Source organism: Denticeps clupeoides, chromosome 3, assembly GCF_900700375.1.
Source record: "Denticeps clupeoides chromosome 3, fDenClu1.1, whole genome shotgun sequence".
Classification (NCBI taxonomy): Eukaryota; Metazoa; Chordata; class Actinopteri; order Clupeiformes; family Denticipitidae; genus Denticeps; species Denticeps clupeoides.
The window spans coordinates 127246-144787 of NC_041709.1; the positions used below are offsets into that span (position 1 = coordinate 127246).

At 42.7% G+C, this 17542-nt stretch overlaps 2 protein-coding genes across 4 annotated transcripts; both read left to right on the forward strand.

Annotated features, from left to right (window-relative positions):
* Positions 1–390: 390 nt before the first annotated feature.
* On the forward strand, positions 391–7373 carry misp3 (MISP family member 3). 2 transcript variants are annotated; one of them, XM_028973053.1, is made up of 4 exons: positions 391–2192; positions 3254–3327; positions 3554–3661; positions 6288–7373. In XM_028973053.1, the coding sequence occupies exons 1-3, from the start codon at positions 1052–1054 to the stop codon at positions 3635–3637; spliced, it is 1299 nt and encodes a 432-aa protein (XP_028828886.1). In that variant the 5' UTR covers positions 391–1051; the 3' UTR covers positions 3638–3661; positions 6288–7373. The 2 variants fall into 2 exon arrangements, with proteins under 2 accessions (XP_028828886.1, XP_028828887.1); XM_028973054.1 differs by having other exon boundaries at positions 6294–7373.
* A 4188-nt stretch (positions 7374–11561) lies between these two features.
* Positions 11562–15738, forward strand: klf1 (Kruppel like factor 1 (erythroid)). Of its 2 annotated transcripts, none has more exons than XM_028973502.1 (3): positions 11562–11946; positions 13469–14294; positions 14362–15738. In XM_028973502.1, the coding sequence occupies exons 1-3, from the start codon at positions 11782–11784 to the stop codon at positions 14535–14537; spliced, it is 1167 nt and encodes a 388-aa protein (XP_028829335.1). In that variant the 5' UTR covers positions 11562–11781; the 3' UTR covers positions 14538–15738. The 2 variants fall into 2 exon arrangements, with proteins under 2 accessions (XP_028829335.1, XP_028829336.1); XM_028973503.1 differs by having other exon boundaries at positions 11899–11946; positions 13408–14294.
* Positions 15739–17542: the final 1804 nt, after the last annotated feature.

Sequence of the window (17542 nt, forward strand, 5' to 3'; positions counted from 1 at the left end):
TGACACATGTTGTGTTGTGGTCTGGAAAACTCTGTCTGCACCTCTTGATGTCATTACTGAATTTCTGTGTTTTTTTACTATTAACTATAAACTAAAAAGTACAGATTTGGAGAAAAAGTAGTTTTTTTTGGCCGTTTTTTTTAATCTCTCTACTTTACTTTATAGACACAATGGTGTTGAAAGGGCGCTGACTAATAAATTCATATGGGGGAAAACGGGAGGGGCGATCTGAGAGAAATAAGCTCCTATAAACTCCTGTTATCAGCCAGCTTCCCAATAAGATGGAAAAGGACCAATCTCAAACACCTCAAGGTGTACAGGGGAGACTAATCTCAAATCTGACCTGTTTAGATGCCTTCTGCCAAGATGAGCTGGGGGGATGTAATGCAAAACAGGATTTCTCAATTTGCTTAAACTCAGGTTATTGGGGTGTCGTGTTTTTTGAGGTATGGACAATTAAGGGGCATTGGTTGACCTAAATTGCTCAATGGAGACGCACAGTTGTTCAGTATTGTGCACCCACCTAAAAACAACCACAGCACAGACACAGCAACAGAGGTATAGACGACAAAACGCCAGTGGACAGAGTGGGAAGATGAAGCTGGAAACTGCTACTAGGCAGTATGTGGTCAAGCGGAAGCTGGAGAGCCACCAACATTTCCCTTCTCCAGGTGTCGGATATCTGATGCTGCTTCTGGAATGCACCAGGGCCAACATGGAGAAGCTAAAGTGGAAGCAGACAGACAGCAGGGGGTGCCAATGATACATGATCTATAGCTCCTGAAGCAAGAGCAGGAAACACAACAGGTGTGCAAGACTCCGCCCATGGATACCGTTGCCAACAAGCCAGTCACTCGGGCGGCAGCAAGCCCTCGCTCCAGACCTGTTTTTGTGAAAGAGCTTTTGATAGTGGCAGGAGCGAGGGAGGGGGAGAGCAGAAACAGACAATAAGCTGCTGGTGCTCTGGCGGGGAGGGACGTTCCGGCAGAGGGGAACGTAGAAGAACTGGAGAGAAGAACAGGACAGCGACAGCCAGAAGTCACACTGCAAGATGGAAGCTGAGTATTATGATGACAACCAGAGTGACAGCGGCGTGTCTGCAGACTTCTCTCCCAACAGCACTGGGGATATCCCGAACGGAACCCTGACTCCAGAACCAGAGGAACCCTCCCATCCACCACCCAATGAAACCCCGATCGAGAGGGAGATCCGTCGAGCAGCAGAACGGGAGCAGAGCTTGCGCCGCTCCCGAGGCCTCAATAAAGCCATGGAGTTTGTGGAGATCCCACTGAGGAAGCCAGTCCTTTCTGAGGTGCTGGGTTCAAAGCCGACTAAAAATGAAGGCGTGGACAGGCAGTTTGCTGGAAAGAAGATGCAGAAGGAGATCCACCTAGAGCTTCAGAGGGAACAGGTCCTAGTGGAACTCGGCAGGGTCCCTGGTGTCTATGAGAAGGGCACTGTGCGACAGCTCCATGAAAGAAAGTTGCTGTTTGAAGTCTTTCAGATTCCAAAGGAACCAGGCCTGATAAGCCCGTCTCAGGGCAAGAGATCCTTCTCAGCTTCCACCAGTGACCTCTCTACTTTGAGTCCTCTGGATGATATGTCACTTTCCTCATCTTGTAACGTGTCCTTCGTAGACCAGACCCAGAGCCCGACACCACAGGACCAAGGTTTCACTGGCAGTCCACTCATAAGCCACAGGCCTGAGTTTCCAGAGAGCACCAACAGCCAGGTTATCGTTGTGGAGGTTCCTCCACCACCTCCTCACAGTATAGCTCCAGCGTCCAGACAGGATTGGGAGACAATACCAGTGACTGTGTTGGATGCTGGGAGTGTACCAGTAACCGTAGTGGATTTTGGGGCTAATGGCTGTTCCACACCACCAGATGGTAGGGATGATCAGCTAAATGAAGCAATGGAAGCACAGGGGATCACACAAGGGAATCCCTTTTTCAAGCTGCGCTCATCCATATCTATGCTGCCAAATGTGGAACAAGACATCCGGGAAGCCCAGGAAAGGGAAATGGAGCTACGGAAGCTGAGGACCAGCCTGTATGGAGTCATGGACACAAGTCGGCGAGAAGGAGGTGGAGGGTGGAGGACACCTAGCAGAGAGATACGAACCCCAGTGCCACCCCCAAATGGTCTGCCAGCTCTATGCCAGCATTCCCGTTCGCCATCATCAGCATCTGGTGAGTGGTTCAGTTTTCTGAATATTAAATCTCACCATTTAGTTATATAAAACTATGAAGCATATATGCATTATATGGGGCAGTGGTGGCCTAGCGGTTAAGGAAGTGGCCCCGTAATCATAAGGTTGCCGGTTCGAATCCCGATCCGCCAAGGTGCCACTGAGCAAAGCACCGTCCCCACACACTGCTCCCCGGGCGCCCGTCATGGCCGCCCACTGCTCACTCAGGGTGATGGTTAAATGCAGAGGACAAATTTCACTGTGTGCACCGTGTGCTGTGCTGCTGTATATCACAATGACAATCACTTCACACTGCACTTCACTTCATTATGGGATAAGACAAACGTTTCCCCCATCTCCTTCTAATATACATTATGCAAAAATAATAATTTACACATTACAAAATATATATTCTATATAAATACAAGTTTAGCACATACCTGTTGAAGGAATAAAAAGTTATATTAAAAAGTTTATAAAAAAATATATAAAAAAGTAAAAATCAGACAAACATTGATTTACAAAATGAAATAAAAAATGAGAAATGGGTGAATTGTTTGGGGCTTTTCTTATTTAAGCTCAGCAGGTTTCCTGTGTCAGCAGGCTGCCCTGCCGCCGTGATCTCAGCAGTAAAGACAGACCAATCTGAGTGCGTCAGAACGGAACGTTTCTGGATTTGATTTCAGCCCTTCGCTCCTTGATAAGTGCGAGTTGTACTCGGCCGCTGGGTACTCAGGAGGGTCGGTATTTTCCTGCAGTCTGACCCCTGCATCCTGCTGACACACTTTCTTGAGAAACCGCAGCGATAAAAACACTGCTATCCACACATTTGAGACTTTCTCCTGTCACTTTTGTCCCTCTATGTTGTTCCTCTCAAAAGTGATGCAACATGTTACCATTTTTTCATATATGGAAATATTCAGATCTGCATGAAAACTCTGAGCTTCCAGAATCTCTTTCCAAACTGCTGATGCCTAGTTGCTGTGGGCTGTGAAGTGTTATTCAAATAATTTTTGTGAAAGGAAATCAACTAATCTCACTCCTCTCCTGTGTCTGATGCAGATCGACCATCCGGCAAGCTGGACCTAACATGGCCTCCACCCCTGGCAGACTCGGCTCCCAAAGGCCCAAAAGAGGTATATGGTTCAAATCTGCTTCTCTTCTCACTTTTCATTTTCAAGGCTTCTATGTTCATGCAAAAGTATTAGAGCACAAAGCAGTATGCTGCTGTAAGCCAGCAATAAAAGTGCAATAATAAAAATATACGTAGCCTCTGGAAAATACACTTGGCGGTACTTTGAGCTGTACAAAGCCGACAGGTTACAGGTTATTGGTTCCTAACTGTGGATCTTTCTATCCCAGGCCCCAAACCCCAGGCATAAGAACGGCCTGCTGCAGCGATGGGAAGCAGGCATGTTGAACGGCCACAGCGAGGGAGAAGACTGATCCCTGCCCACCTTGGAAAAGACTGTGAGTCATCTGAAAAACAGAAGGGGATGTGATTTTTGCGGTTCTCTGCACACGCCAGTGTATTTTCACCCAGGGTACTGTTGCAGGAAGTGGTGCAAACCTCGTATTATTACTGTACAGTTAAAACATTTATAATTATATGGTTTTATGTTCTGACATTTTGGCAACTCTGCTTTGAAGGAAATGCCATTGTTTAGTGCAGTTTCTTCTATTATCATGGCAGTGGTGGCCTAGTGGCTAAGGAAGCTGACCCATAATTGGAAGGTTGCTGGTTCGAATCCCAAGTCGCCAAGGTGCCACCGTCCCTACACACTGCTCCCCGGGTGCCTGTCATGGCTGCCCACTGCTTATTTTGTTGTGTCACTGTGTTTGTTGTGCTGGCTGTATATCACAATGACAATAATAATAATAATTTTCACCAAAAAATTGCAAAATGTTTAACATTTCAGTGTCTGATTGCGGCATTTCATACACTTGTGTTCTCTCCACCCCCATAAGTTGAACAACGAGGATGGTTTCCAACAGTGCTGAAGGTTTATACAGAACACTTTCTTATCATTCCCTCGTGTCCATGAACATCTCATCAAGCGGCTTTTGATGATGATATAATGAACAAAGCCCCCATGATGGTAAAACAGGAAAAAAACAGATTCATCAAACGTATTCTCCTGATATAACAAATACTAAATATCTTTCTGGTATTAGATTCTTCAAAATCGCTCCATCTTAGTCTCCATAACCACAACAGAGTAGGGGCATCCAGACTTTTGACTTGACATATTTTCAAAATGTTCTGAATTTAAATTTAGAAGTCCAAATATTAACATATTTTTAATTACAAAACTATTGCAGTATTTCCATGTATTTATTCATTATTTACTTTTAACATTCATATTTTATATTTACATATAAATTATTCATGTAAGAGTGCACTGCATGTTGAAAAAAATGTCTGAAAGAACATATCCAGATCAAGTCACCAGTGGAACGTGACGTCTCTAACATTTCAGTGCACAAATGAGACACGCCCTCATCTCTTCAACTGGTGTGGCGCACATGCAAAACTCCCCCTTGGCAGCACACAGATTCCCAGATGATTCATGGTCTCCATAGACGTAGTCTACACAGCCACAACCAGGACATCCTTTCAGACTAATCATGTCACCCCACCCAGGTCTTTTGTCATTTCCCAGTGTTTATCTTGAAGAACAAAGCAGCCATGGGTGATGCTTCTTATTATTTGCTTTATTTTAGGTTAAAGGGTTTACAATACATTACATTTACAATAATTGTTTTACATCTGTTCATTGATCCTCCAGAACTTTGGAAATGTGCATACCCATACATCTCTTCACACACATGTACAGTCACAATAAAGTGATGAATTATTAACAAAGGTTTAGGGGCTCAATAAAGCATGAGGATTTAGTGAGTGTCGCCCGCCTCCAATGCCAACGCAAGTGACGTCTCACAAGGCAGCACCTCCGTCATCTTATCTCTTCATTAGCAGTGGGGACTGGATGGTTTCTGTAACCAGTTAAATACCACAAGTGTCATGGCTATAAAGAGCTGCAGGATCAATCAGAAGTTGTGGATCATCAGGACATCTCAAAAAGTAAAAAAAGACTCCATGAAGCAATGGTTGAAGTGAAGTCGTTGTCATTGTGAAGGACAGCACATTGTGACACAACGGAATGTGTCCTCTGCATTTAACCATCACTCTTAATGAGCAGTGTGCAGCCATGACAGGTGCCCGGGGAGCCGTGTGTGGGGGTGGTACCTTGATGAAGGGGACCTCAGTGGCACCTTGGCGGTTCGGGAGTTAAATTCGCAACATTTCGGTTCCAAATCTGCTACTTGCTGCTAACTTCACTTCATGCTTGTAAAGCAATTTACGATTCCAACAGCGCTTTTTGATCCCAGAGGAAATCAACGATGGTGGAACATGTCAGTCTAAGATAGCTATTAATGGGCAGCTCACAAGAAATTGTAAAGCATGACGAAAGAGACTTATGGCAATATGCTGTTGGCTCATTTCTTCTTCACTAAACAGCTGCATTTACAAAGCAAGCAAGATGCAAGCCAAAATGAAGTCATTTCAAGATAAAGAATAAATATGCCCTTCGACGCAATGCTATAAAAAGGCAAACAAAGCTAAGATGCAGGTAGCTATGTTGTTTTTCCAAATGTAAAACTTCGCACTTAGGTAGACCACACTGCATAAATGTATGTATCAGAAGCGGACAAAACATTTTTTGTAGGTAAGCATTATGAAAACTGAATTCTTTGCCATTAGATCAGCACTAGTGACAGAGCAAAGTCCACCTTCTCCTTTTTCCACACAGTTTTCTCAAGGAAGAGGAGAAATGCATTTACATGTTTATAGCAGTGCATTTATGACTACATTTGAATTAATTTTGCATTAATTTCATCAGATTTTGACTCATTCTTTCAATGGTGCAGGTTTAAGTAACTCTGAGTGTCTGTTGGCTGCTAGATTTTACCCTGACAAAACACCAATAGGTGACTAGTGAGGTGGTTGAACGTGTTCTGAGTGGTGTAAACGAAACCACCCTGCTTCGGACACTTAAATCTGATCCCTCAATATCTTGTGCTGGTTTCCTAGAAGCAGAACACACTGTGTGCAGGACTGAATTTCACTTCTGATGTACCCGAGGCGATTGCTGATCCATGTTCAAGTGTTGGAGCGGTAGTAGGTGTGATAGGAGCATATGAAGCAGAATACCATAAAGTCACATGTTCAAACCCCACTTACTTCTGATTGCAAGTTGCACTGGACAAGGCCGCCTGAGAAATGGCATAAACCTAAAATGGAAGCGTCACTAAGTACTGTACATGCTGTCTGTGTGCATGAAGAATTAGGATTAGAATGGTGAACATGGTAATTTTTTCAGAATCCCAATCATGGTACTTGCTGTCTTTATGCAGACATTTTTAAACATTATCATAGATAATAATTAGAGATATTTGATTGTGCTCTCAGCCACAATTATCAAATGTATTTCACAAAATGTGTATGTACTGTTTAATGTACTGCTTTGACCCACCCCCATTTTAATGTAATTAAATTAAAGCACAACTACTAACTGAACATACCCTGTAATTGTAACATTGGATATGAAATCTAATTTATGAGTTTCATTAAAGTTACCAGCTCTTGTCTTTATCAGAGCATATTCACGTATGCGGTGCGTCATTTCCAACTATTTTTGGAAATAACTTTCCAAACCCTCCCAGTGAATGTCAGTGTACAAAACACACACACGATATGTTTTATTCAGCAACCAGTAGTTTGAGCCTTTGTGGTTAAATAATATGTACAGACTGTAAAATGTTGCAACCCTATTAGTCACATTTGTTTTAAGTATTTAAAATGTTTCCTTTATATATATAATTACATTTTGAAAATTCTGAATACCTTTTTTTAATGGCTCCAATGTATCCACATTTTCTGTAGAACGTGTTTTATTTGTATATATGTATATTAAATATAACATTGCACTGTACTTTTTTAAGGGTCAAAAGTACAACAAGAAGCAAATAATATAATGCATAAATCCACAAAAGAACTAGCAATAAATCCATAAAGGCGTCTCTCCAGCACACCTGCCAGTTGTGTAAATTTTATTTCCTGGACCATGCTGCCTCCCAGTGGTTATGAAAGAAGACCTGGTGAAAAATGACCCTTGCTCTGGACCCACTGCTCTGAGATCAGCATGCTTAAAATGGCAATGCTGGTCTTAGATGAGGGCACATGCAAGTAATCTAGGTCAGCATATTTTTTTTATTTAATTTTTGCTGTCATAACTTCATCAAAAGTTGAAATATAATAATACAAAAAAATATATATGAGAACCATAAAAAATGGATATGACGTCTATATAGTACGAAGTACAGTGAGTCAAAATTACAAAATGCTTGAGTTGTGGTGGGAAATTGAGATTGTAGAGAGACTGGTCCCAAAATACAGCATCACATCATAAGTAATCTGTGAACATAAACATCGACACCCGTCCAGAACAAGTAGCCTCGGTCATATTTCGTTATCACAGGATGACCGACACGTTCTCACATTGTAATCATCTTTCTATCCAAATAGGCTAAATAATTTTATTGAATTGTCTGTGCCATGTATCAAATTAAGCAGTTAATAACAGCAACACTGATTATAAAATTATTAATGAAACACCCTCATTCCTGCGGCCAATCAGGGGGCAGAGTGGGGTGTTGGGGAGGTTTAGTGGAATGTCACTCTTACCTGTCTTCAAATCTTGAGAGCCCTTCAGACAAGTCATTGTGTTCGAACGTGAACAAGGCCATAACGTCATTGTGCGATGCAAAATGCACGTGCTTGAATGGACAGAGCTGTCGGCTTTTAAAACGTCCACATGAAATGTGCACATGGTGGAAAGTACAATAGCCTGTATATGCTTTTCGAATCCCAAGCATTGCTAAAACTGAACAAGAGCTTTACAGTCCAATGCTGTAGTATTCTGTGCCACAGGGCACTTGGTTTAATTTCTTATATCAGCAGTCAGGCTGCTCATTTGTCAGTTAATACAAATGATATGATTTAAGTTTGCCTGAGAAAGAACAAAAAGCACAGTTTGTTCATAAGGAATTGTTTTCACAGTGTTGGATACTTTATTTTCTGTTCTTTATTGTAATGTTTGAGCTGGACCATTCATTTAAATTATCTCCACCAACTGTCATGGGTGCGAAGCATTGAGTCACGTGAGACTCGCAAAGAACCAGTAGGTAAATTCGATTTTTTCTGGAAAAATGCAGACATTACTTCCTGTCTGCCCCACACATTGTGTTTGGTGAACGGTGGTGATGACGTATGGCAGCCCGTCTCATCTTCAATCAACCAAAACACACCCACGTCCCGCCTCTTCTCACCTCTCTCCACTGGCTCGTCTAGCATTTAACAATCTCCGAGCATGCTCTTTGCTGACAAGTTGGGCCTTATCGGGGATCTTAGTTTTTGTAAACTCAAAATCTATAGAAATCGAACGAGAATTGCTGGTGTCTTCCTCCTGTAAGTCGCTTTGGATAAAAGCTTCGGCAAAATAAAGTAAAGTAAAGTAATTTCTGTGAATGCCACTCACTTCTATTGGTCGCTCTCCTCCTCGCCCCGCCTCTATACTCCTCATTAGCATTAAAGCTGTAGACCCCGAAATGGCGCATCCTGGGGACATTTCATCGTGGGACTGGCTCAAAGTGGCTGCAATTATGCACCATGGCTAATTTCAGAAAGAGACTTGAGATACAGTATTAGGTCATCACTAAGACCAAAAGAAAAGAAAAAAATCCTTTTCATGTCGTGGGACCTTTAAAATGTTTTGTGGGGTGATCTGAACAGAGTTTCAAATTCAAATTTTATTTGTCACATACACAGTCATACACGGTATGATGAGTTTGTATGTTATACTGCCTAAAAGTTGAATAAAACAACTTGGATTTATGACTAGTCATTTATGAATAAAGTAACTTTACTCAAAATACATTTTAAATTGAGTATTTTTCTACTTTTACTTGAGTTTAAGCTAAGTTTTTAGAATTGCATTTTTTCAGCACTTTTTCCACCTCTGGTATTTTGTAACTTAATCTCCCTGTCTGGCTCTGATGGTGATAAACACATGGAGCATTTATCACGGAGTGTCCCCAAACACCTCGTCCTGGCATCCACTCTGAATTAATCAGGCTCATTAACTGACCTCATTAAAACGAGGCGCAAGCAGCCGAGCTGAGCACTGAGACAGACAGAGTCACATAATCATAGACAGAAATAAAGATGGCTTTTTTGAAAACAGATAATCTCATTGTTTTCTTGATGTGGGAGAGTGAGATCTGTAGATGGAGAAGGGAGAGAGTTTACATGTATTAATATTGTTTGATTGGTCAATTATCTATAAACACACTAATATTCACTCCTCTTTATCCAGTTGTTCATTTTTATATCAGCTTTTGGTGACCCCCAATGCGTGACTTGTAGTTCTGTTATACCAATAATAACTTGTTGGCATGTTCAGAACAGAACACTGAATTCCATGAATATGTCTATTGATTTATGAAATGTGGCAGCCACTAGAATAATCTGACATGACTGCTGGGTACGATTGCTGACACTGAGCTGCTCAGGATTCTGTTCCTGAGCTGATTTCATGTTCGCCTGGTAGCTGAGCTCACTTTCTGTGTAAGTCTGTTCTGAGGAATTTGGAATGGATGATCCTCTCGCTCTCCCTGAATTCAGACACACAGACTGGCAAGCAGCCATTTTATCTCATTCAACAAAACCAACCACGTTTCCTTCTTTTAGTTGATGGATTTTACTAAAATCAAGCAGAGAGGTGAAGAACAGTCAGAATAATTAGTATTCTGTGTACATTAGTATATGACTAACACAATGAACACATGCAATAGTACAATCTGTCATTCACATTATATCTACAGGCAATCCAAAGGAATCAGAATCAAACTCATGTGGCTGCGAGACAGCTGCTTGTCCTCCACCACGTCGACCAATTTGTGTGTCTTCCTTAGAACAGTGACCAGGAGGAGTCGCTTCTTTCAGAATAATGAAGTCCTCTTGCTGAAGAGTTTTCTGTAATTAGTTCATTAATCAATCCAGCTTTCTGAGACTGAGACCTAATATTTAAGAGACCAAGATTTACAGAGCCACTGCTGGAACATTCTTTAGATTTCTGTGAATTCATCTTAAAGTTATCGTGACAAACGGCACAACCAGGTCTCATTAGCTGTTCTAGCAATGAAGTGAAAGTGACTAGCAGGGTCTCTGGGTGGGTTTAGCAGGTGGCCACTCTGCCTGCTTCCAGATCTGTGCCCTGGGGTGTCAATTTGGAGTAAAAAGATTATAGGTCAAATTACAGGAAATGATTAGTCCAGGCCTCCCCTCACAGAATTTCCAGTTATTAACAAATCCAATATTATTCTGTGGACACCACTCAGTCACCGCTGGAGACCTAAACACGGACTCTCCGTGAGAGACAGACAGCGGCCTGAGTCGTGTTCGGACAGAGATAAGAAGCTCAGCCTCGCTAAACATGCGTCTTTTAATTCTGCCACCTTCGCCAACGAGCTAGTAACTAACCTACAATTTTCACGAATAAACTGGGCTTTACCGCTAGTCACAGCGGAAGCATAAGTAGAAAAAATGGAACATTCTACAGTTTGAACAAGAGATGGAAAACTTACGAGCAAATGCAAAACGTTTAGCAGAAATGAGGAAGCAACGATCAATCAGTGCAAATAGTGTATAAATCTATAGTACAGAAAATAATATCACAGGAGTATATTAAGAATATCCTTTAAAATATTCAACATTACAGAACATTTGGTCAATTTAATTTAATTTCATATATACAGAATATATCACTGTTGCCTATTATAAAAATATAATGAACTTAAAATTGGTTGTCTTAATGAAGCACTTGTGGTATTTTATTAATGAACAAGTTATGAACATAGGAAAAGCAAGTGAGCAGCTCCTTATCAGCCCAGAGGAGAGTCTTCCAGGCCTGTATGCAGTCAGGTTTTTCATTATCTTGACCTCAGTCATGGTCCCCTGTCACCCGTCACACCACGATAAACGCACGCCAGAGCATAATCAACTGCCACGCATGGACCTACTTAGGAGCTCCAGAAGTCTGTGTGTGTTGTCATTTAAATTTCAAATGTATTGTTAACCATAGAGAGCTGGTTAGCTGTGACTGAAATCATTTTTAGGTGCATTAATTGTTCATTGTTGTGTATGACTACAGATTTAGCACTGGTAACAACTTCAGATCTTCAGCACATTTTGTTAATTGTAAAAATTAAAAGGTGTTTTTTTTTTTTTTATAGTTTTATTGATCAAATGGACCTAACAGAGTTCTGGAAGGTGCTATGGGCTGACCCCAGCCCCTCCCTCCCAGAGCTGTTATCAGAAATGCTTGGTCACTACTTGCCAGTGGACAACTGAATTGAAGCTTGTTTCGCGCGCGCACACACACACACACACACTTTAAACCACACCCAGCACAACCAAACTGGCTTAAAGTGCATTAGCTTCGTTCCTCAAGGTTCAGGAGTGATAGATGAAAGAAAGGCCTGGTCACAGAACCTTCGTGGTAGAGAAATCATGCTTATGGAGTGAGGTTGAGGTTCCAGGCCCCAGCACAGAACTGATGGCTTTACTGCAGGAAATTCTGCCCTCATTCAGCTCTTTCTCAAATTTCTGCAACTCCACTCAGAACATGAAGGTACGTCTTCTCTCTTCAATTCTTGTATTATACAGTCATGGTAAAAAAAAATTTGTTGGTATTTCTCACAGAAAAGTATTGCGTTGTGTATTGCATGTTCTTCTTCTCTCTCATATTGGAAGGTCGCCTTTTCCCAACAGCGATTTTAAGATCTCTCCACAGGTGTTCAATGGGATTTAGATCTGGGCTCATTGATGGCCACTTCAGAACCCTCCAGCGCTTTGTTGCCGTCCATTTCTGGGTGCTTTTTGAAGTATATTTGGGGTCATTGTCCTGCTGGAAGACCCAAGATCTCAAACGCAAGCCCAGCTTTCTGACACTGGGCCCTACAGTGCGACCCAAAATTCTTTGGTACTCGTCAGATTTCATGATGCCTTGCACACAGTGCCAGATGCAGCAAAACAAGCCCAAAACATTATTGAACCTGCACCATGTTTGACTGTAGGTACTCTTCTTTGTAGGCCTCATTCCGTTTTCGGTAAACAGTAGACTGATGTGCTTTACCAACAAGCTCTATCTTGGTCTCATCTGTCCACAAGACATTTTCCCAGAAGGACTTTGGCTTACTTAAGTACATTTTGGCAAACTGTAGTCTTGCTTTTTTATGTCTCCATAGTGTTTCATTAGATTTACACGTCGACTGACACTGATGCCTGCAGGACAACTTGTTTGGTGCTGCTTATCCACCATCTGGACTTTTCATCAATTTCACTCTTCGTCCACGCCCAGAGAGATTAGCTACAGCGCTATGGGTTGCAAACTTCCTGATAATGTTGCGCACTGTTGACAAAAGCAAATCTTTTAAAAGTTAAAAAAAAAAGTGAAGTGATTGTCATTGTGATACACAGCAGAACAGCACATGGTGCACACAGTGAAATGTGCCCTCTGCTTTTAACCCATCACCCTTTGCTCAGTGGCACCTTGGTGGCACCTTGGTGGATCGGCAACCTTCTGAGTACGGGGCCACTTCCTTAACCGCTAGGCCACCACTGCCCCCCTAGATCTCTGGAGATGGACTTGTAACCTTGAGATATTGTTGGATATTTTCCACAATTTTGTTTCTCTGCTCCTCACAACAGTTCTCTTTTCTCTTTCTGTCGTCCATGCTTAGTGTGGCACACACCGACACACAATGCAAAGACTAAGTGAACTTCTCTCCTTTTTATCTGCTTCAGGTGTGGTTTTTATATGGCCCACACCTGTTACTTGCCCCAGGAGCATCCTATGCTTGAAACAATCTTTTTTATCCACACTTTTCAAAGGGTACCAATAATTTGGTTTTGTGAGACATTATGTCAAATTTGCGTTTTTTCCCTCCAATACACACGAAGGGAATAAATATGTGTACAGCAAAACACGTGTTGATGCAATACTTTTCTGTGAGAGTGTTCTCTTTTAAGATACAACATTCAAGCCTGTTCTGATGAGTATGTATATGAATTTAACAAAGCTTGACCACAGCTTCTCTACAAGACTCTGCTAAGGAGACTTTTGTTCACACTTGTCTGCTGTTGGCTCCAAGGTTATGGGGCCTGGCGATGGCTCCTCAAGCTACCAAGATAGGAGATTGATATCAGAGACCCACACCAGTGAGCAGCAGGACCCTCCTCAGACTCAGCTGGAGGAGGAAGGCAGCAGCTGCTGGGACATGGAGCTCTTCTTGTCAGGCTGGGGGCGCATGTCTCCTGACCAGAACCCTAGTCAGGACTATAGCTCTCAGCAGGTGGACCAAGGTGCTCTTTACCAAGGGGGTATTCAGGATGGAGATCCAGCTCCTCATGGGAGCAGCAACGGTAGTGTCATGGTTGAGCTGCTCCCCTCTGATGAATCCTTGAGTTCCTCAGCCCCTGACTTTTATGGTAACCTGAATCTCAGGAAGCCACCCTTTGTCTACCCAAACCTGGATCAATATGGGAACCATATGGACCTGCCCTCTGAGAGAGACCCTTCTAAACCAAAACCATGGTATTATGGGAACTACGAGGACCAGCAAGCATTGGTAGTCCCATTCTCTGATTCCAGGTTCCTCCAAACAACATCTGCTAATGCAGATATGTCAACGGCCATCCTGCCATCTCCTCACTACAGTTTCATTCCTAATTACTCCCACCCCAAACTCTACCCACACCAAGGGGCTGGCTACATGCACAGCCAGGTTCCGGGACATTTCTCCAACAGCCAGGGGCTGCTCTCTGATTCCACAGTGCTCCCTACAGGACCGGTGGAGAAGTGCAGCCGGAGAGCTGTTGGGAAAAAACGTGCTGCGGTTCACAGCTGCGAATATCCTGGCTGCAGCAAGACCTACACCAAGAGTTCCCACCTCAAAGCTCACCTCCGAACTCACACAGGTAACATCTGGCAAAAGTTTATATTGCATTAAGCTGGGTCATAACAATGGTCTTTGTAACCCTACAGGAGAGAAGCCCTACCACTGCACCTGGGATGGCTGTGGGTGGAAGTTTGCCCGTTCAGATGAACTGACACGCCACTACCGCAAGCACACCGGCCAGAAGCCGTACGAGTGTGTGCTGTGCCAGAGGGCATTCTCGCGCTCTGACCACCTGGCCTTACACATGAAGAGACATTCGTGAGATGCAGCAGTGCACTCAACGTTCACGTCGTTGACGGCACCACAATTTACATGCATACAGGAGCGCACAAACTCATATGTGCTCCTCTATGCACATAAATAAAAATGTGCTCTACGGCATGGGGCTGAGCAATATACTTTAATGCAATATACTTTATTCATGATTTCAGGTTTATCACCACATTTTCTATACAGTACTGTGCAAGCATACTATACAAACCAGTAAATACAAAAACAAATGTTGGTTTACCTCAAACATACAATGACATTATGTGTGTAGAGAAAGAGACGCAGAAATACAATACATTGTTCTCCATCTGTAGACCTTTGCTTGTAGCAGCTAATTCACTAGTTTGAATAAACACCCAGTTTCTCTAGCACATCTCTACATCTCTACATTCTCACATCAAATTATTGGCACTTTAATTTTTCAATCATTAATATTTTTGTGTGTTTTACACTTTCAGATAGTCCTTCCTGAACAATTCCAGAGTTGCTTCTGGAAATATGTTTCACTACTGCCAAAAAGTACTGCACAGTACTGTATTTTCACCCATCAGACTTGCAAAGATGTGCATTGTTAATTATGCAAGAAAAGTAATACTTAGTCATCTTTATAGACTAAGTTAATGATATGAACATCACCACGATTCAAAACTTTAATGATCTTATTGCCCAGCCCTACTGCAGTACGTAAGCAACGGTAGCAACATGACATTGAGCACATGTTGGTTGACTGGAGTTTCCAGCTGATGGCTCTGACTGTGGGGAAAAAAATTAACATGAACACCTCAAACCTCTGAAACTTCACTGTGGGTCAGTGGTCTTCTGCTTGTCTATATTTATTCAAATGAATCAATTCTATGTTCACTTGTATCATGCAAAGAGTACAAACAGTGTCTGTTCTTTTGACATATAGACATGAATCTATATTTTTAAATTGTTCTTCTGCCCCTGCTGCCCTGCTTCTTTGTATTTATTCACATGTATTTGTTTGTGTACATTTGTTCCATGTTGCTTTATGACGTGAAATTTATCATTTAGAAATATTGAGGTTTTTTATTTATTGAAAATTTTTAAGATGTATTTACAAAAACTGTGTGCTTTAATAATATATTAACTTACATTTTTGCTGTAGTCCTGTAAGTGGTCTTAATAGTTTTATTTTTGTCATTCTTGGATTAAAAAATATGTCCCCTTTGTAGCTGGTGTGCAATTGTTGGCCAATAGGTGGCAACATGACAGAATGCTGATACTCATTGGGTGAGCACCTACTGATCCCACATCGAATATGGAAGCAGCGACCCATATCTATAAAAGAGCTCTTACATACTCTTTACATAAACTGATGAAAAAAGGGGAACACAAAGATGAGACATTCTAGATCTGAATTAATGAAATATTTTTATTAAATACTTTGTTCTCTACATAGTTTAATGTGTTGATAACAAAATCACACAGACAATTGATTTCCATCAATAATTTATCAACCCATAGAGGTCTGGATTTGGAGTCACACTCAAAATGAAAGTGAAAATACAATACGGACTGATTCATCTTTGATATAACGTCTTTATGAGGGATCTCCTACCAGACCTGAAATAACACATCCGCGGGATGGAATGAAAAATGATGTCCGCGATGTGATCAAATGGATTCAGGCCAATGCCTTCATCTTGCAGGAACTGCTGACGCACTCCAAACTCCCTGAGGTCTAGAAGACCAACCGCACCAGCATAGTGTCTCACAAGGGGTCTGAAGATCTCATCTTGGAAGTCAAACTACCTCTGGCGAGCACATTGAGGGCTAAAGAAAGGCCAGTCAACACCATTACTGATTACCTTCACCATTACCGGTCATGCTGGAGGATGTTGCAGGCAGGAGAACATTCTCCTGGGCGTCTCCAAACTCAGTGTGAACCTGCTTTCATCTGTAAAGAGCACAGGGCACCAATGTTGGTGTTCTCTGGGCAGACACATGCACAGTTGTGGCCTGATTGAGGTCATTTTGTTGGGTTCTGGCAGTGCTCCTCCTGTTCCTCCTTGCACCAAGATTGAGGTTGCGGCCATCCTGCTGGGTTGTTGCCCTTTCCACGTCCCAATCCTCACCTATGGTCATGAGATTTGGGTAATGACCGAAAGAACGAGATCACGGATACAAGCGGCCGAAATGTGTTTCCTCCGTAGGGTGACCCGGCGCAGAGATAGGTTGAGGAGGTCAGACATTCGGGAGGGACTCAGAGTAGAACCGCTGGTCCTCCACATCGAGAGGAGCCAGTTGAGGTGGTTCGGGCATCTGGTCAGGATGCCTCTTGGAGACGTCCTGCCGGCAGGAGGCCCCGGGTCGACCCAGGACACGCTGGAGAAATGATATGTCCAGTCTGGTCTGGAAACGCCCTGGGGTCCTGCCGGAGGAGCTGGTGGAGGTGGCTGGGCAGAGGGCTGTCTGGAATTCCCTACTTGGAATGCTGCCCTCGCGACCCGGACCCGTATAAGCGGAGGAAGACGAGGACGAGGACCACATGCTGTGCGTAGGTTCTGGTGAAGCCATGTGTGTTGTGCACATTATGGGCTACAGTCTGGCTCTGGCTGGATCATTGGCACAACAGGAATGTGTGTGTGAGGAAATGCAAGTGTGTTGAATGCAACAAGGGCTGAAAGGCAGGTTTCATATAAGTTTCAGATTCTTTGATTCAGTTTTATGTGAGTTGCCGGTAAGAACAGTGTAGAACCTGGAGAACAGGTAGAATGGGAAATGGCTAGCCATAGGGTGGTAGTAGTTGAACCAGAAGACCCGGGTTCAAACCCCACTAACTACCACTGTGTCCCTGAGCAGGACACTTAACCCTGAGTGTCTCCAGGGGGGGACTGTCCCTGTAACTACTGATTGTAAGTTGCTCTGGATAAGGGCGTCTGGTAAATGCTGTAAATGTAAATGTAAATGTAAATAAAAAATGACAAGGCTTGTGGGGCCAGTGGGTCGAGACAATGGCTGATTATACATGAT